The sequence below is a fragment of the Podarcis vaucheri genome (assembly GCF_965113315.1).
Source record: "Podarcis vaucheri genome assembly, chromosome: 8".
NCBI classification, from domain to species: domain Eukaryota; kingdom Metazoa; phylum Chordata; class Lepidosauria; order Squamata; family Lacertidae; genus Podarcis; species Podarcis vaucheri.
Genome location: NC_138766.1, coordinates 49,286,148 through 49,306,568, shown reverse-complemented (window position 1 = coordinate 49,306,568; position 20,421 = coordinate 49,286,148). Strand labels below are relative to the sequence as shown.

At 40.4% G+C, this 20,421-nt stretch overlaps 2 protein-coding genes across 17 annotated transcripts in view; one reads left to right on the top strand and one right to left on the bottom strand.

Annotated features, from left to right (window-relative positions):
* LOC309539063 (uncharacterized protein) overlaps nt 1-17,734 on the bottom strand; it is a 164,030-nt gene extending 146,296 nt beyond the window's left edge. For 4 of the 16 annotated variants that reach the window (XR_014222638.1, XR_014222639.1, XR_014222640.1 and 1 more), the window contains exons 1-2: nt 17,365-17,734; nt 12,993-13,108 (exon numbers count right to left, since the gene is read on the bottom strand). The gene's annotated coding sequence lies outside the window, so the exon portion shown is untranslated. Of the gene's footprint in view, nt 1-12,992; nt 13,109-16,189; nt 16,236-16,336; nt 16,768-16,798; nt 17,032-17,364 lie in introns of those variants that run through there. The other 12 variants (XR_014222644.1, XR_014222645.1, XR_014222646.1 and 9 more) reach the window with 7 other exon arrangements.
* The window catches only part of OSBPL1A (oxysterol binding protein like 1A), a 156,156-nt gene continuing 151,481 nt past the window's right edge, over nt 15,747-20,421 (top strand). The window contains exon 1 of the mRNA XM_082234763.1: nt 15,747-15,880. Within this exon, the coding sequence (XP_082090889.1) occupies nt 15,817-15,880 (64 nt within the window). The 5' untranslated portion in view covers nt 15,747-15,816. The remainder of the gene's footprint in view (nt 15,881-20,421) is intronic.

Below are 20,421 nucleotides of genomic sequence, written 5' to 3'. Positions count from 1 at the left end.
AATGCATATGAATGGAAACTGGGCAATTTGGAAATCAGAGCTATTATTCTGGGGCAGAAACAATTTTCTCCTTGTACTCTCCCCTTCCCAAATTGTATTTTTCCTTCTTGCTCCCCCCACAATTATGCTATTCTGGTGCTTTGCAAGTACAAAACAGCAAAATCTCACAAGGTTATAAAAATAATAAAGGTAGTGATTGACAGGCAAACACTACCCACAAATCCTGATGGGAAGCTCACTTACTTCATCATCACATGAAATTGGGGGGGGGGAGGAAATGCAACTAGAAAATTGGGGAAGATCAAACAATACAAGACAAAGGTGCTGTTAGCTGTGTGAATCCAAACCAACCAAAGCACAAATTGGAAAAAAGTTTATATAGCAGAGAGAGGTTTTCTGTTTTCCAGTTCCAAATAAAGAGAGAACATAAGATACAAAAGTAATATTAATTTCAATGCACATCTGCAAAAGATGGAATGTTTTTCTTCATCAGCTCACTATCAGAGATGAGCCCATGATGCCCCGGGCCCTAGACAGTGTTAGCAGAGATGTATCAGATCATCAAAGGATGAGATAGAGGCCATAGCTCAATGGTAAAACACATGTTTGGCATGTAGAAGCTCCTAGGCTCAATCCCTGTCACTGGCCAGTAGGACTGGGAAAGACTCCCTATCTAAAACTCTAGACAGCCACTGCCAGTCGGTGAGCTAGCACTGCCCTATCTTACATGTGCCTTTTTGGTGCTGTCAGCCTCCTTTTGGAATAAGAATATGGGAACCAGCTGTATGTCATCTAGTCTGTATGCCAGCTGTATATCATCTACCTTTCCTCTGAATTGTATCCAAAAACTTTATTGTCGGTTAACTTTTGTTTTTGTTTTGTATTTATGTATTTGTATTTTGTATTTATGCCTAGATTGGTGGGTTGTGTTTTTTGCAATACTGATTTTATTCTGTTTGCTGAATTGTTGGTTTTTGTTATTTTGCATTTACTGACATGTTCTGAACAGTATTTTGTAAATTTGTATTTCCAGTGTTCTCTGTTTTGATGGTTTGCTGTAAGGTGTTTTGGGCACAACTCATGGAAAAACGGCATATAAGTAAATGCAGTCAATCAGTCAGGTGAGTATATTTTGCATGTTAATGTTCAGCTTTTCTAATACAGTTAACAGTCATGGAATGGTTCTTTGGCTTTATGCAATTCATATATCAACACTTCATTTTAATGCTGGTGCAGAAGAACTAATATTTTGTGAGGATTTCCTTACCAACTTCTATCACAAACATGGAATATTGGCTACACTATAATGAACGTTAGCAAGAACTGCTATTTAACAAGGATCAGAACACACCTCTTTGAAATGGTCTGGCTAATATTCAACTTCACTTTTTCTCCCAAAGAAGAATATACAAAACACACAGGGAATTTTGTGTTAGTGCCAGTGATTATATTACTTTCAAAAGAGTAATAAAAATCTCACCCTGAAGCTTCAAATTATTATAGAGAACAGCTAGAATTTATTATAGTGAAGAAGTACCACACAGAGAGCATTTGTGGCAGATTTTTGCCAGACTCCTTGCAAAGGCATGAACATTTTCATCTTGTATGTGTTTTTGAATTAGTTACAATTCTCTTTCAACTTTGTGAATTCATTTGTATTAAAATGTGTGTACATGTAAAAGGGTACTTGGTTATCTATATACCCTTAATTATCCCATTGTACATTATGCTTAAACCGAAATAAGAAAGTAAGTAAATAACTAAATAATTTTTTTCTCATATGCACACTTGCACAACTTGTCATTTTGGCAACAGGTGTTTCACGTTCCAGGAATCAAAGCAAAATATTAGACAGGAGGAATTGGTGTGTGTATGAGTAATTAGTTTTGCTTCAGAAATGTAAATGTTGTTGCCTTCTCTCTCAGTGTGAACAATTGTATTCATGACCAACTTGGGACCAGGATACCTAGCACATCTCCTTCTGTTATACCGGTCATGCCATCCTTAAAGATCTTCCAAGAAGACCCTGAAGGTTGTTCCACAGCCAGGGATTGTCACTTGGTGACACCATAGAAATGGGCCTTCTTTCACTTCGGTACTTTGTGAGATGGAGACAATACTGTAATAGTATCGAAATGTCTATTAAAAACTTATTTGTTTGCCATAGTTTTCCTGGACTCCGATCCCAAGACAGGGATGAAGGAGAAATTTGATTCAATTTGCATTTAAAGGTGAACCTACATAACTTGCACTTTCTGAAACAATGCATGAACCAAAGCACAGCTATGCTTCAAAATGTGCATTTCTCCAAATTTTGCAATGCAGTTCTCCAGCTAAGTAAAGTAAACAAAGGGACCACAAGAGTCATCTAGTCCAACTCCCTTCAATGGCGGAATCTTTTGCCCAACATGGGGCTCAAACCCACAACCCTGAGATTGTGGGTCTCATGCTCTACTGAAAACAATTGGTTTGCTAAAATGTGTGCAGTTAGGAAAAAGAATCCCTGGCTATATTGTTAACCTTTAATTCTAAAGCAGAACCTAAAATGCATGTCAGCAGCTACGAAAGAACGGAGCAATTGTTTAATTACTTTAGCATTTTTATGCACAAGTATTCCCACACGCACATCTGTGTCTGAGCTTGGATGCACATTCCTCCCCCAGGACTAGTTCTATAGAATGTGGGGAGGGGGGGTCGCAGTTCATACTTTGCATGGAGAAGGTCTCACATTCAGTGCCTGTCACCTCCAAAAGAAACTGTCAGGTCCAGGAGAGGCCTCTGCCTGAGACCTTGGAGATTCACTGCCAGTTAAAATAGATAGCACTGAAATAGATGAACCAATGGTCTTATTTAGTATAATAAGGCCATTCCTTACACCTCTTGGGTCTCATTTGTGAAGTAAAGAATAAGGCCTCAAAGAGAAGGGTTGATGTATTATTAGAGAGACAATTGAGATGTCAAGCAAGTAGCCCTTCCAAATCTATATCGTCAAAAGAAATGAAGGCTTAGGTGTTCATTATTTAGATGTGAAGCTGCAAAAGAGATGTCGTCCCTTCAGTAACAAACCTGTGTGACTGTCTTTAAATTGCATCTAAGCCCAATCATCTCACACCCAAAGATCCATCGCACCACCACAGGCTACTTGATTCATTTAACTAACTTGAGAAGCAACACCAAGATGTAAATCAAGATGGTCTTAATGGGTAGCCTCAGGAATGTTTAATCCACATCCACCCCAAATTTTCCCCCATTTCTTTGTCTCCACCACTACACTGAAAATGGAGCAAGACTTTCCAGCACACATATCTATTTTTTGCCTATTCCTGAAGATTAAAATTACCCGTTTAATGGAACATTTTGCCGTTAACAATCGTCCCCGCCCCCCTTTTGCTAACCAATTGGACATGCTTGAGTTCACGCCGTCAGGGGTAAGTGTGACCATAAATCAATGAAGTTCTAGAAACCTTGATGCATGGCTACTGAAGGGAAGGCAGGGAAGCTGAGATAACACATGTATTAGTTTTAGTGACCACCGTGTTATCTTTATTGAAGAAAAGTTTTATTCCCCCAAGTTAGATTACTAATGAATGTGTAACAAAAGTTCTTTTTCTGTAAAAGGTGATAATTTTACACAGGGGATTTATCAGTCTTTTTCTCGGAAAGGCTGATACACTGGGAGTTCTTTAAAGGCCCGTTTAAAAAGAGAGAGAGAGAGAGTCTGTACTCCACATGTAGCTTTTATGACCTGTAAAGTAAAGGGACTCCACATGCTCTGAGGTTCAATTGAAATTATTGCTAGGAATGTAGGAATACAACAGTAGGACTGTATTCACCTCAAGAGTTGCATGCTTTGTTGATACAGCATGAGAGGAGACCATACAGATCAGAGCTCTAAGTTGGCTCTTGCTTTGTTCTCCTCTTTGTATTCTGCTTTTGTTTCTCGCTTTTGGCCTCTAGGAGGGTCACTCTGTACTCAACATAATCTGTTGCTGCAAAGCACTTTGTGGTCATTTCTACAAAGGTTTCTATGCGACGGTACAGATATGGCACCTAACAGTGGCACAAGGTTTAAACAATATAATATTCCCAGCCCCCAATTCTTTCGCTCCATAGGGGGAAAAAGAAAGGGGGGAAGCAATGTCTTTGCTAACATTTACAATATTTGGGTCAATATTATGTCCATAAGGGCTTCAGTATCTTTGTATTTTTAGTACAGAAGTCCTTACAGCTATGGGGTGGGGTGCGGCGCTTCACTGTCTCATAGCCTTGCAATAATATTCAGTGGTACCCTCCAGAGGCTTTGGACTAGAACTCAACCAGTATCACCAGTGGGCAAGGATGACAGAACTTCTAGTCCAACTACATCTGGAGGCCTCCATGTTGGCTGCCCCCAGATTAGACTCTTTAACATCACTGGCTCCCTATAAGTCGGTATGGCAGACAGCAACCATGGCAGACTAGGGGGTTGTATGGCAGTCTTCCCAATATTGGCATATTCCAAGGAAAAAGTACCTATCTACCTTTTGCCAGTATGCTACAGAGTATGTGTTACTGACAAGCCAGGAGTTCATGAAGCTGGCATTTCCCCTCTCTGCCCCATACTTGTATCTCACCCTTCATTCAATGAACTCAGTATGTATGTATGTATGTATGTATGTATGTATTTAGCACAATACGTGTGTGTGTGTGTGTGTGTGTGTGTGTGTGTGTGTGTGTGTAACCTTGGGTCTTTCCCTGTAGGGCTGGCAATAGTTTCTGTAATGCACTTCTGATCACTATTATTTAGAAGGAAAGGCATGAGCACACAAGTACAGAAATACCTGCACATGTGTCCAGAACAGAAAAGGGTAGTGTAGGGCTGGGGAGGAGCAACTGATGAGAAGGACAAAGCAACACGGCACTGATACATCTCCTCAAACTCTGTCCACTGGTGCAGACAGCAAATTAAAATATCCCCAATCTCGGAGCTGTGCTTTATTGTCATGACGGGGTAAGCAGGCAGGTATGGCTAGGCTAGCTGAGTGACAATTTGGAGGTGGCGGGGAGTACACAGAACAAGAAGCGGAAGCCACAATTTGGTGAAGGCTACACATTTAGCTGGAAGTTTGAACCTGGATTTCTCACATCAGTAACCCAACATTTTAGTCACTGAACTATACTGGACATTTGATTTGGACCAGTACATTTGACATCTGTTGATGGGTGTACTCAACCAACTTTTTACTCTCTCTCTCCCACTAATAGCTGATTGTTTCCCCATCACTTCTGTCGAATTCCACGTGGAACTGAGTCATGTGATGAATCCAACATATGTTGAACTCCAGGGCCAACAAACGTTCAACAAACCTGACTTCTGGAGGTTGCTATATGTGTGTTGGCTGGGGATCTGGGCATGTGTTAGACCCTTCATTATGACACAGTTTCATATGGATCTCATCATGGGGTGACTGCAAGGGGGGGGGATCACATCAAGGGGATAAGAAAACACTTCCAAAGTCCACGTGCCAACTTTCCCTTTGTGGTTTTGCAGCACCCAAGAGTGTTCTGTGAATATTTTTACATACTGGTCATATATTTGTAGCATGTGAAAGGAATTCTGCTATGGCAAAGCTGAGGGAGGTAGAAGGAAAACAGGAAGGTCTGAGGAAGAATGGGGAAGGATTTTTGCTCTACTGCCCCCTGTTGCTGGTCTCAGCAGAACTTGCTGCAATACCTGCTGTTCCAGAAGGTATTCTTCCATACTACTGTTAACTTCCTTACTGTAAAATTTTATTTTTTTATAAAATTGTAGCTCATTGTATCCTTTCTATTAACTGGTGTACTTCAAACAAATATTAAAAAAAATAAAATAAAGCAGGAGTTGGGATCTCATTTCCTCAAGGACAACCTTGGGGGAGGGCAGAGGGGAAAGGGGGTGGGCAATGGACTTGACTCTTACTTTTGCATAGTAGGCAACATTTTAACCACAGAAAGTCAGAGGGCACTGTGCACAGACACTCCTTTCTCCACCCTCAAGCCAGACAAGCAAGAGGCATTATCAAAGCATTATCATAATAATTTATATTGCACCTTCCAGACTGATAAACTTAATGACAACCTTTCAACCTGACACTATAGTTCTTCATAAACAGAGCATCTCAATTCTCTGTCCTGCCTTCTGCTTGCTATACTTTTGCTCTCCAGCCCCATCAACATTTTTGACAGGATCGCCTTTGTCTTATCTATTATCAAGTTGTCTACTGTCTTAATGTGAATGTCAGTCCCAGTGCTTCCAAGAAAGAAAGAATCTTACTTGAAAGTAATGGTACTGGGGAAGTATACAACCTGTGGCTTTCTGGAGGATTTCTTGCTTTTATAACAGCCACCCATTATCTATTAGGCTTCCAAATTTAGAGACCTCATACCTTTCCTAATTAGCTGGTTTCTGCTACAAAATCTATGATGTCTTATTGCACAGGGTTCCCATATTTAAAAAACTGAAAACCAGATTTTACTGGACATTTTGACAATTTCTACCCAGACACTGCTTCTAACTGCAGTATTCTGGTTATGTCCAGGCAATTCAGGATGTATGGCAACCCGACTGTTGCAGAGGTGAGAGGTAAGATACCTAGGCTTAATTTACCTGCATATTTATTCCATGTTCCCAGTAGTTGCCATGGAACCAAATTTATTTGACCACACCTTTCATTATTTGATACCTACATCAAAGTTTCTAAAGCAGCTTTGATAAGTAGCTGTTCCAATTCTTACAAATTCTCTTCATCATTATGTAAAAACCATAGACTCAGCCGATGTAACTGGGCTGCATCATAATCTATCCTTAAATTTGGGACAGTTAATCCTCTTGTCTGTGTTGAGGCCTGCATGGTATTAGCATCAATTCTAGGCCGTTTATCCTGCCACATGAAGCTGTCCAGGATATTTTGCCAACTTTTCAATTCTTTTGAATCCACTGACAAGGGCAAAGCGATAAACAAAAATGCAAATCTTCGTAGGACGGCCATCCTAATTGAATTTATCCCGGCCACTTCCTGGTTAAGATTTCCACTAGCAGGCATCCTGCAAGGCACCTGAGGTTGCATTGGAACCCCAAATGTATGGTGTGGATAAAAGAAGCTGAGGTAGTGTGGTGCTGCAATTGAAAAGAAGTTATAAGTAGACAGGGTAAGCATGCTCTTTCAGCACACCACTTATTTGCTTCAAATTGCACCCTCCCAAAAACTACAACAGAGAAGATATGTAGCCTCAATCATCTAACTTAATATTCTATGTTCAGACCCTGTGAGTGACAGTGGGAAAGGCACAGGTCTACAGATCCACTTCAATATAAATAATTAAGCAACCCATTTCTTCCCAAAATCAGTACTGTCGAGATACACTGGTGCTGTGTCTTTGAACTCTATGAAATGGGTGAATTATTTTCAGATCTTGCTTTTATTTTCAGAACTTGACAGCACCATCCTCAGTCACACTGTTCCACTTGGAACTGTTTTATAATGGTAACAGTTTTATATGTTTTTATAATTCTATATTATATTGTTGTAACCCACTCTGATGGTGAAAGGCAGGTGAGAAATTTTGGAAATAAGGAATGTAATGGTAGGCAGGCCCATTCAAAGCTTGTCTGAGGCCCGGGGTGGGAGACTTGTTCTTGGCAATGACAGCATAATTGGGAGCCCTCAACCACCTTAGCCCTCTAAGGTCCAGGGCAAGTGTACCCAGTTCTCCCTCCCCTGTGCATGAGCCTGGTAACACAGCTACAAGCCCCAAGTCATTAGTAGCAGTACCACTATTGCCTCTATTGCATCAGGGGAGACCCCCATCTCCAACTGTTTAACTACTCTGATGTAAACAACAAACAGGAGGAAGATTCCTTTAGCAATACAGGAATACTTAGATATTTCACAAATTAATATGGTACCAGCACAACATGGGGCATCCCTGCCGGTCCCAGGTTCTTCATCCTCGCTATTTGGATTTGCACCAAGGAAAAGGGTGTGTGCGTAGAGAGTAAGTTGGAAGCGTGCACAATGCAAAGTATCATTACTAGTCACAATGTGTGTCTGTTAAGGCATCAACTTTGGCTTAACATTTCCCCAGCTTTGCAGAACTTGAGCCAACACCAGAGAGCTTTAAAACTCTGGTTTTAAATTGGCAGGCTTTAAAATCGCTGAATTAATGCATATTGTGTGTGCATATCAAAGCCTAACTTAGACTTTTAGTGTAACACTTAGAATTCTAATGTTAAACCCCAGCAAATTCTTGAATAGGGAACTGATATTTTCCTGTGCCTCTTAAACTCGTAACTAATGTTTGCTTCTTGACTTACATACTCGATATTACTTGATCGATTACGTCATGTGAGCTTAGCACACTTTAACCACCCTGCTGTACTTACAAGGATGGTTAAAGAATAGTAAAAATTTCTCTCTTCAAATATGTAAAGCAGGGTTGTAATTATGACTGCAGTCAATCCCATGTACACTCACCTGGGAGCAAATTCCGCTGAAATCAATGGGACATAACTCCAAATAAATATGAATAAGATTCTGCTGTACAAATAGACAGCAAATTAATTAAGGTGGAGTACATGGGTATGCTTGTGTATCTATGGTACTGGCGGCAGACCGGCTCATCTCTGTAACACAAAACTAGTGTTTTTCCTCTCTAGCAAATTAGAAAGTTGCTTTGTTTCAAAAACTCAGTCTACAGCACATCTATTAAAGCTGCAACACTGACATGGGAGGGAATCCTATTTAAAAACATTCTGCCTTTTTCTTTTAAAAGGGGGAGAAAAACTTTCTTTATAATCATTGTCTTGGCTCACATCCCTGTTTCATTTAACCTCATCTGCCTGACTTTTACATTCGTGGAACAGATTTCCATTGCCTTGGATTCTCATATAATTGGCTGCTATGATATTCTTGGACTGCTTCTTTTCTTTTCTTTTTTGTTTGGGGGAAAAAAACCCATTTGATACCATTAATCATATTGCCATATGTAATAAATTGGCTGCATTGGGTATATTGCTTGAAACTGTCACATGGTTCCAATCAGGATCCTGCCAACTGAAAGTGGCTATTGGAAACTCTGAATCTTCCTTTCAGGCTCTTCCAGTTGGAGTTCCAGAGGGTTCGGTCCTGTTTGTACTGTACATTAATGACCTGCAGGCTGGTGAGCTGCACGTAGGCCAAGACTTACAAGTATGCACATGTTCCTAAGTGCCGCGCTACATAAGCAATAACCTGCTTGCTATCAAAGTCACATCGTTAGACTCAACCTCTCTCAGCACTTGCAAAGCTTAGAGGCTCACACGGCACATCTCTAAATTGCAGCTAAAACACACACACAAGTACAAAACCCAAAAAAGGGCATTTGGTAGAGCCGTGTAAAATGATTCAGGGAACAAGAATACCGCTGGTATTATTATTTTTTTGCAGTTGTCAAGCCCCTTGTCATGTCACAGCTGGAATACCAGAGTCATCTTAGAAGAACAAAAGAATAATCTGAGTGGATGGCTGGCAGGGCTGGGGAGGCAATAGGTTGCTATTTTGAGCTTTGAACAGTTTACAAAAGGTTCTTTCCTGTTTTAGGAAGGAAGACAAGCTTTTTTTAATAAAAAAAAAGTGTCCAATAATTTTTCAGACTAAGGAGAACACCCCTTTTCCCCAGCCCTTGAAAATATTAGTTATTTAAAGCATCTCTTACACCAACCCATTTTTTCAGTCAAGATTCACAGAGCAGCGTACATACTATTAATAAAACCCAGGTAGCCTCAGGTTACAATCTAAAAGGCATGACACAAAAGAAAAAATGGATGAGGAGGAAGAAGGAAAACGCTAATTCTTAAAGTTAGACAGGAGTTGTTATAATGGTCAGTGGCTGAATTTAAACAATCCAGGAAGAAAAAAAGCCGAATGCAGATGGTCTCTCAGCAGAACCTATAAAATGGCTCCACTTCCCCATCTCTTCTTCTGCTACAGCCTGAGGGAAAATTCTGTTATTTGCACTGCAAAACAATTGAGCTAGGAATGTTAACTCTATAAACCAACAGTCTGGTGCCTGGTCAGGGACTGGCTTGCACAGGACTCTGGGTCAGGAGAGAGAAAGAGAGAACCTCACCCTACCTCCCGGTGAACAGCAGTGACACTACTGGCCGGAGGTCAGGTGAGTGGTATCGCCCTACCACCCCATCTACTACTGGAAGGCATGGATTATACATTTTAAGGATAACATATTCCCTGTCCCTGGTTTAGATCATCAGACTGGTTTCTTCTGTTCAGCTTCTTCATTTCAGTTCCTGCAGTTTGAACAGCAAAGTATTTCCTTTCCAGAACCAAGAGCAGGGCATAATCTCATGAGTTCAAGCTCAGTGAAGATGGAGCATGTGCAGGGTGGTGGCTCAGAAGATGGGGTGAGTGAATGCCTGATGATTCGCCTTCTATGACCTAATATACTGTGTCACTGCCTTTGGGAGCCAAGAGCCTCTTGCCACATGCCCTTGAATGGAAGGTCAGCATGGAAATGCCCAAACTCTGGCAAAGAAGTCCTCCAGCTGAGAAAAATAATCTGGCCGTGGCTTGGCAAAAGCTTTTCTTCTCTCCTCAATTTTTCTGACTTGACATGTTGCTCTAGTGCACTTCACATCTGATTAAATTAGTCGCATTGCATTATAGCCTATCAAATCTGACATGATGCAATGGAATGTGAGCAGTGCATATAAAGATGTACTGGCAGCAGATAGTAGCTACCTGTCCCCAAATGATCGCCTTGCTAGCAGCAGATAAGAGGCAAAGCTGATGCCTGATTTTGATATGTGATTTCTTTCTCTGCTGACATAGAGGGCCTTTGTATCAAACTGATTGCAGTTTTGGATTATAATCACAATGCGCTTCTCCTAAGATTTCTCAGCAAAACTCAGCATGAATAATAAACATTAAAAGGATGATGACTATATTGATAAGACCACTTCAGCTAACAGAGGGCTATGCACAATCCATCTTTTTCTTCAGACAGCATAGGGCCACTGTACTGTTAGAGCACTATTATACCACTTTAACAGTTAGGGTAGTGCTATGCAGAGCATAATGGAATGATCGCTCCTTCTTCCAACTCGCCCCCTAAATCTATTCTGGGTTCCCCCCACCCAACTCTCTAGGGCATATTTGGGGATGACACAGGGTGTGCATGAGGGGAGGAGAGCAGGGCAATACTTTTGTGCTAGTGCAAATCCTTGCAATAGTTCAAATATGTAGTTGAATACAAAGAATCATGGGAACTGTAGTTTGTTAAGAGTGCTGAGAGTTGTTAGGAGACCCCTATTCTCTTCCTGTTGCGAAAATTTACAGAGTGGTTTAATGATCAATCCGTCTTTCCAGGGAACTTTGGGAAATGTCCTACATTTGCAAAATGGCTCTGAGGTCTACTGTCCTTTTTCTCTATTGCCCCCCTGGTGCTGTAGCACGTAACAGACAAATATATTTGTGGTGCTTCATTTCTGCAGCATCTTGCAAAGCTCTGAAATTATATATTGTTTTATTCAGTGGTTGAATCATAATCACAAACGCATCTATGGTGTGTCTCCTTTCAAGGGTGCCTGAAATGAGTTCTCAAACTCACCATGCTGGAAAATGACAATTAATCCCTCCATTTGCAATTCCATTGTTGCCTTCAATTTGCACCAAAAACATTCCACAAGCTTTGGAATGAGCCCTGTTATAGCAAGGATCCAGTTTCCTCACACCATTGTGTCTACTCAAGCAATTGCAACAGAAAAATAGTGGAGCCTTTCCCTTCATTTTCCCCAATGTAGGGCAATATTAACTTGGTTTCCAGAAGACTGAATGGCAATTAAACCCATGAATTTGCCCAGCTCTCCTGCCAATGAACTGTCGCATTCTCAGTTGCACTTCTGACTGATGCAGCTCATGAGACACAGCCTATGAGTCAGGAAGCAAAACTGGCTGTGATCTCCCTCCTCTATTCTGAATTTGATGTGAGGGCTGGTGAGGCCTCCTGTGTATATTGGGGCAGTTCAATGGTTTGCAGTAAATACAACTCGCCATGAAGCTAACTTGTGCTTCTAATTAGATCATAGAGCAGTAAGCTCTTCCCTCTTTTCCCCGAGTATCAATGGTGCCAGGAAAGTTCAAAAAGGCAGAGGGCATCACCTCTTTTATCTACATTATCCAAGGAGGATGTTTTCAAAAGTGCCTATGGGAGGTGAATATAGGTGGGAATAATAGCTCAGAAAAGAATAGTTCAGATTCTTCTGTTTGGTCTGTGTTTTAAAAAAAATAAAAAATAAAATACCTTGTTCTAGCAGAAATTCATAGATGGCTGATTCATCTAGACTGTGGCCTTTATGTTCAGCACTCGTCTCCAGGAGCAGGGGTGGGGGTAGAAACCACACACACAAGCTTTGGAAGTGCACAAGCAACTTTAAAATGTGGCAGGCACAATGTAGCTAAAGTTAAGTGCTTTTAACTTTAATTGATTTCACTTGTAATGCTAAAACACATGCTTATCATTGCAATTCTATGCAAGTCCCATTTAGTTCAGAAGGACCTTCTTACAAGAAAGGGTGCATTGCAGCCCGAATCTGTCACATTGATATCAAGAGTACTTACCATGCTTGATTTGGGCAGGAGCATGTCAGATGCCCTTGCCTTTTGCTTACATTAACATCAATTAATCAAATACTGAAATATATTAGTTTTACTGGGACCACTGAACAATCAACTGGCCACTAGAATCCTTAACTGGTTTGGATTTTCCAACATAGGCAGCTGGGGTTTGTGCATACAGTTTGCCACTGGAAAAACAGGGAGGTAAATCATTTGCCCAGCCCACCATGTGCCTGATCTGAATCTGAACCATTCACATCTGTAGCTGCTACTTGGGGGGAACAAATTAAAGAGATGAATCTCTGTCATAATAAGCTCTAAGACTTAGTTATTATGTTTTAAGTATCTCTCAGCCCAACCTACCTCTCAGGGTTGCAGTGCGGATACAGCAGGGAAGGGTGAGAACGGTGCATGCCACCTTGAGGTCCCTGAAGTAACAGCGGAGTATAAATGTGAAAAGAAGAAGAAGATACTTTCTTCTGAAATTGGAAAAAAAAAATCACACCATCTTTATTAGGTACATTTCCTCTAAGCAAAACTTCTGAAGGGCTTCTCAACAGAATCAGTGGGTCCATCGATAAGCCTGTAGTTGCTAACCCTGGAGTGGGGTAATGCAATTTTAATCAGTGAAAGCAAATTTTAATCAGGGGGCTAAGAATTAAGCACACATTTGTTAATGTTTCAAAGCTACTTTGAGTCTGTTTTGATAGTGCTTGAGGAAAAAATGAAAGCTACTGCTTTCTACCGTGTATTTATTGAAAATATTTATTTCATGCCTCTCAACCATGATTTCCAAGGCAGATATCACACACACACACACACACACGAAATGGGCTGGATCCAGAATTCCTGTGAGCAGAACTCTGCTCCTGGGACACTCCTGCCAGCTCATGGGTAGAGAGATGATTTTCACTGATTCCTTCTTCCGCTATATCTTGTAATAATATTTTTGGGGACCCTCCAAAAGTGTGAGAGCTGTGGTGCCAGGGGAATTGGCTAAAAAATTTAAAAGCCTTTCCTCCTCCTTCCCCAAGTGGGAACCTCCAGTGGGTGTTAGCTCCAAAGGAAAGGCCAGTCTGGATCCAACCCAGTATCAACAATAATGAAACATGCACTCTTTAAAAAAAGTTAAAGCTTTAAATGGTGGCAATATCCAGTCTCAAATCAACAGCAAAGCTGCTACCTGCTATTCTGAACTAAATGAAATTTCCAAACAGTTTCTGGAGGCAACACTACATAAGGCATAAGGGTATGGAATTGTATCCAGATCCCATTCTTCCAGGAGTAGCCACTGCTCATATAGGCACCAAAGCTGGTTAAAATCAGTGCTTTTTTCCTGGGGGGATACAGGGGTACGCATACCCCTAAACATTTTGTGAATCTAACTGGTGTTTTTTTGAGAGGAAGAGCGGTTATAATTGCAAAAATGAAATAAGTAAAGGGAAGCTTATCTGAAACATCTGCTTTGTTATGAGGCATTGGCATAATCAACCAGATCAATGCAAGCAAAAAGAGAGAATCTTCTCTAGCACCGGTGAATCTTTAGTTCCGTTGCTAACCCTGATGTCCATTTACTGTATTTATTTTTCCCAATTTGAACTATAAAATTGTGGTTTTCTTGAGTCAAAATATGAGTACCCCTAAATATTTTTTAAGAAAAAAAGCACTGATTAAAAGAGTTTTGAGCCATGCATGATGGCACCTAAGTACTCATCCACAGAACTAGGTCTAAAATCGTCCCTAAGCTGTGACCACGATCCTGTCAGTCCAAAAGCATTTTCAAACTGAGAACCTGATCATAGTAATGGCTGGTAATGTTTTGTTTATTAAATTCTAAATGCTCTCACTGCCTTCAGTATCTCAAAAAAGATACCCATACTGATGTTTTGGCAGCATGTAAATGCATTTACACGTAATTGGTTTAAAGGCTTACGATCACATTTTATTAAATTGGTGGACAGAGGTAATTTGAATGTGAATGCATTCCTTGGTGTTCCTTTCCACTTTATGTTTTCTTGTCTTCTATGAAACCTGGCTTACCATCTATCAACAGTTAAATACTTTTAAGACATTTTGGTTTCAATGGGAGATTTCAATCCCATTGATTTTAATTAGAGAGGGTTAACCGCCCTGAGTGAGGAGGAATCATAAGGGTTTTATTTAATTTTGCTCCTTTGTTTTACCCAAGTATATCATAACTTTAAATCAGGGAAAGCAGGGGAGGGGGCGAGACAGAAGGTTCTTGTAAGGGGAAATTATTATTTTTTCTATGAGTAAAACAGAAACAAATAGAGAACATGCCTGCTATAGAATTTCTTTTTTAGTGGATCTTAATATGAAGCTGGGTGTACTTTGTATGAACCCTGTAGCCCTGATGTAACATTTTCAATTAATTTGTTTATTGGTTTAATAGGCTTCTTCTATTACATTTATGAGACTGTATGGGCTTCCTCTGATGGCTAATTAACACCTTTTTACATTTTTGACCAAAGCCTTGGCTTGTCTGCTGGGTAACACAGCAGACTTTGATTTATCAAGCTTTGGAACAGAGTAGTTTTATAGGGAGGGGTTCGGGTGGGCTAAATGTGGCCATTAAATCATATCTTGCTTATTATCTGTCTTTTCAGTCATTAAAAATACATAGTAAATAAGCTGTTACTATGTCAAATTTTTCATTTTTAACAGAATTGCTTTATTTTGCTTTGATTTTTTAAACGATGCTGCTTTCAATTTATGAGGGTAGGGGGATAATTAAACTTGTTCAACTGGCTAAGTACTTCAATAACTTGTCCTTAACACACTAGTCTGGTTTTGCTTACACTCTGTAGAGCAGCGGGGGGTGGGCATTAAATGCCCAGCTAACAAAGCTATGGTTTGGCCCATCCTGTCTTAAAAAGTGGTTGTCCTAGATCTGCATTTTTATTGGAATGACTTCTTACATCGAAAGGACTAGAAACTTAGGGCATATTCCTACACTTGAGATCCCTCGAACGGGCTTTAGGATTTGGCAGAACCTCTGCTAAGCTGGTGGAATACCCCACCACCCCCCACAAAAATACGTTGGTGAAACACTCTGCCAGTGGCCCTGTTCTGGTGGCAAATATATGCCAGTGAATAGGCTAAACAGGAAACAGTTGTTGGCAGATCTCAGAGGTGCTGAGTTGCAGCCAGCAATGGGGGGCAGCCAATGCACATGTATGATGTTACATGCATCACGCTTCAGGAGGATGCAACCCAGTCAGATGGCCAAGGTATAAGTAACATCATTATTATTATTATTATTATTATTATTATTATTATTATTGAATAGGGTGTCCCTATTTTCATTGGAGGAATGAAGGAGGGTATGCAGCAGAGGTGGCAGGTGTGGGCAGAGGATCACCTAGGCCGCAACCAATATCAGGAAGTGAGGATTTGTGAGGAATTTTCTCTTTGGATTTTTGACCAATGTGCAAATTTGTCTGTGCGACTCTACCAAATTATTCCCTTCACAATGAACAATGGGGGGGATCTCTCTGAGGACTTCCTTGTTATATTTGTGCCCACTTTACAGATTGTACCTCAGAGAGTTCCCTTGCTTGTTGCTGCCGTTGCCTGGCTTTATGCTTTCCTTCCCTGAGAAGGGAAGTACAGTGGTACCTCAGGTTACATACACTTCAGGTTACATATGCTTCAGGGTACAGACTCCGCTAACCCAGAAATATTACCTCAGGTTAAGAACTTTGCTTCAGGATGAGAACAGAAATTGTGCTCCAGGGGCGCGTCAGCAGCAGGAGGCCCCATTAGCTAAAGTAGTGCTTCAGGTTAAGAACAGTTTCAGCTTAACAGACCTCTGGAACGAATTAAGTACTTAACCCGAGGTACCACTGTAAACTGTTTTGTCTCCTGTGTGGATTTGAACAAAGCAACCCCTGAACATGGTTCTTCCTGCCGGCTCTAGCAGACAGCACCACAGAGTTCCCTTGGCTGTGCACATTGCCTGGTGGTCTGTGTCTCTTGCTTAGTGGGGCATGGGAAGATGACAGACAAGCTCCCTCCATGCATGCCGGGAGTGGGGTGCCAGCGTCAGCACAGTCCCCTTAGCCTCTTAGCAGAATTTCCAGGGAACATAGGAGTGCCTATGCCATTTTGATACAACATAAAAACATTTCCTGGTTGTGTGTTTTTACCTCGCCTCCTGGGCTGAGCATGCACAGTGTACAGCAGCTACTCTACCAGCAGAAAGGCAGAAAACCTGTCTTTCACACACAATGCAATGAAGGCCTCAGTCCTGTTTGGGTAAATTTCTGTGAGACACAGGCCAGTGCTGGGTGGGGCCAGAGGCAAGAGTGGTGGAAGAATTAGCCAGTGCCGGATTTACGTATAAGCTAAACAAGCTATAGTTTAGGTCTCCACTCTCTTGGGGGCCCCAAGAAAATTTAAAGGGGAAAAAACCTGGATGTACCTTTCCAAAATATAAGGTAAAAAACAAATAAAATAACACCTACACACAGTAACAGTGTGTGGTGTTGTGTAGGCTCTTATGATGTAAGTAATGGGCCTGATAGCCTGCTTCCTAAAATATCACTGGTTTGCTCATTTCTATATATATATAGGGTGCCTACATTCTGCATGTGCAAATGGCTTTAGATACCTATTAGGTCCATAAATGACCACATAGCATATATTCAACACAAAAAACAGCAACAATTTGTTGTTGACAAAGGACAGCTGGACATATAAACAGCCCCATTACCTTCAGCAGTTTAGGGCCTCATCAGACCTAAATCCTGTTCTGTAATTAGCGTAGATGTTACTTTTGTGCAGTAGGCTGGTTTCTGTACATGCTTACACATCCCTTTCTACTCTGCAGCCTGCTGAAAACACTCAAGGAGCTGGTGAGAGGTGTGGCATAGGAGCAGGGTGTGGTTGTGGAGGGTGTGTGGTCTTGGGAGAGTGCTGAGGACCATATCAAGACTTGCCACATTCAGCCTCAGGCCTAGAGGTTCCTCTGAATTTAGAGTATAAGGATGTGGCCCATAGCACTTCTACCAAGTTAAGGCTCGAAGCTGGTTATCTGTTTACCAAACCCTCAGATAAGAAGGTTTTGAACTGGATGGTGTATATGGACATTTTACACTGGTTCTATCTGAGTAGTATTTTTGCTGACCCCTAATTTTAGATGTTTGCACTTAGGTTAAAAGACCACTGATGCTTTTAAAAACAATATTACACTTCAGCGAAATGTTGGCTTATGTTGCACAATAGCTACATGAAAGTATCCAGGCTCGAGCACATTGCTTCATGAAATTCATATGATGCACTGTAAATATTTACAGTATTTTAATGCAATGAGTTTGACCTGGAGAAAAAGCTATAAAATAGTTGAACAAAATCCTCTGGGAAATGCTAGCAGGCAGCGCTGCCAAGTCTCGCCATTTTATCACAGGCCTCATAACATTTGATCCTTTTATTACGTCCCTAGATCTGTTTATCTCAGATTTCATTTGGAGGTGAGAGGAGGGTGCCATTAGCCTTCAGCTTTGTGGAGGAAAGCTTGAAATTAATTGTGTATTTTAACCTAGTAGCCCTTACCGAATCTTTTTATCTCTGTTGACAATTAGATTGAATACTCAAGCAGTATTATTGTTTCTGAGTGTCAACATTATCAGGCAGGTATTTCATTTTGTTTTAAACTAGAAACTTAAAACATACGTGCCTAGGCAGTGGAGTCTCACCTACTTTTTTATTTTTCTATTAGCTGCTAGGATTTCTCTGCCTTTCAGGCCTATCCCTCCCAAGTCATTGTTAGGCATACTCAGACAGCACCCCCTGAAATTAATGGTCATGTTCACTGATTTCAATAGTCTGAGTACAATTAATATTGGAGATTACCCATAAAATACAACTAAAAGCATATCTTCACAATTGCAAAACTAAAACAAAATTGGAGCGTATGTGCCTATGCAACTGCTTCAATCATGGAAATTGCACTTTCGCTTGTGCCATATAACGTTTGTTCCATATCTCTTAGGAGTCAAGCTTTCAGTCTGGCAGCACCTATGCTGTGGAATTTTCTGCCTTTTACGTTAAGCTGTACTGTTTTAGACCCCACCTAAAAAGCTTTTCCTCTGCTCCAACAAGCCTATACTGACACATAATTTGGTTATGTATACTTGCTTTCAACATTTGCTGATTTTATTGTGTATTATTAACTTATTTTTACTGACTTTTCAGGTTGACAAAAAAAGTGTGAGAAATCTAAACAAACTAGCTATTATAAGGATCTCTCCTGCCCCTTCATGCAGAGTAGAAACTACATGTTTGCTATCCACAAACAGCTGAATTGTCGCTGTATTTTTTTCTTTTAAAAAACCACATACAGTACTGTATAGAGAGTTATGTTTACATAGGCTAAGGTTTACAGATATTAAGTGTATGTGAAATACAATGTTTATTATTAATTTTAAATTGTTTTGTATACACTACTTTAGAGGTGTTGCTTTTAAATTAAGTGGTTTATAATTTTTTTCAATATAAATAAATCAGCAGTCTGAACTACTCTACAGGCCAGCATAAGAAATAGGACAAAACATTTTAATACAGTGAGGGGAACACTTTTTAACAATTTAAAATACTGAACCCATCAAAACCTATTCAAACACTGGTAAAGAAGAAAGTAAAATAATCTCTCTCGGGGTAGGTGGGAGTTACCACCAAATATAATATGATAACAACAACAGAAACAACAACTGGATAATATATTGATCAGGCCGGCAGTGTTAAAAGTGTTAGATGTATTTTACTTAAAGATTTTTTCCTGGTTCTGGTATGGGAAATATGTGTGACGAAGCACATTTCCACATGGTTTCATTATTGAAATGGCATTTACAGCACCAAACAAGTGATTTTTTCTTTTAAAAAACCACATACTGTATAGAGAGTTATGTTTACATAGCCGCAGAAACCCTGTGGGACATTCGGTTTCCAAAGGAACGTTCAAAAACCAGAACACTCACTTCCGGTTTTCGATTGTTCAGGAGCCGAAACATACGAGTTCCAGGGCGTTCAAGAATCAAGGTAGGACTATATAGGCTTTCTTTTTTAAAAAAATATTTTTTATTAACCGACCAATCAAATTAAATCACATCACATAAATTCCGAATTACAAAGCCAAATTTTAAATTTTTGTTGGGGGTACCCATATTTCAAGTTCCGAAGGAGATTCCAATCATCTTCTTGCTGCTGCATTAATGTCCACAAATCTGTCCAAATAATGTTCATAATTCTATCCAGTCCTATCTTGCTGTTCCCACATCTCATCTTATTCATATATTTTTCTTTTTTCTTTGTGATCTCTTCTGATAATCTCCTTAAGCAGGTAAACACCAGTTGTAATCCTGTGTGAATTTTTCCGTTCGTCCAATCACCATATCGAGATGGTTTCCATATATCATCACTTCCATAAATAAAAGCACTCTTTCCATCATTAATCTTCACAAATCTGCCGCCTTCTTTAGTCCTCTGAGGAGGCTCGCCCGCAATATGAAAACAGATCCATTCCTCCTCCCAGACATAAATCTATCGACAGAACTTGCCAAAATGGCGACGCTGTTTTTTACTGCATCATCCCAAAGCTCTTGTACTTTCCACGATCTCCTTAAAACATGCTTTTGGTTAGAAATTATCTCCACACAGTCATAAATCATCCAGCTTAGGTCATTTAAGTGGCATTTCTGACTTGTGGGGGGGGATTCTTGGTTAATCACATAGAAAAAAGAAAGGAAAGTTCCCCCCCATCCAGTCCCGTTGC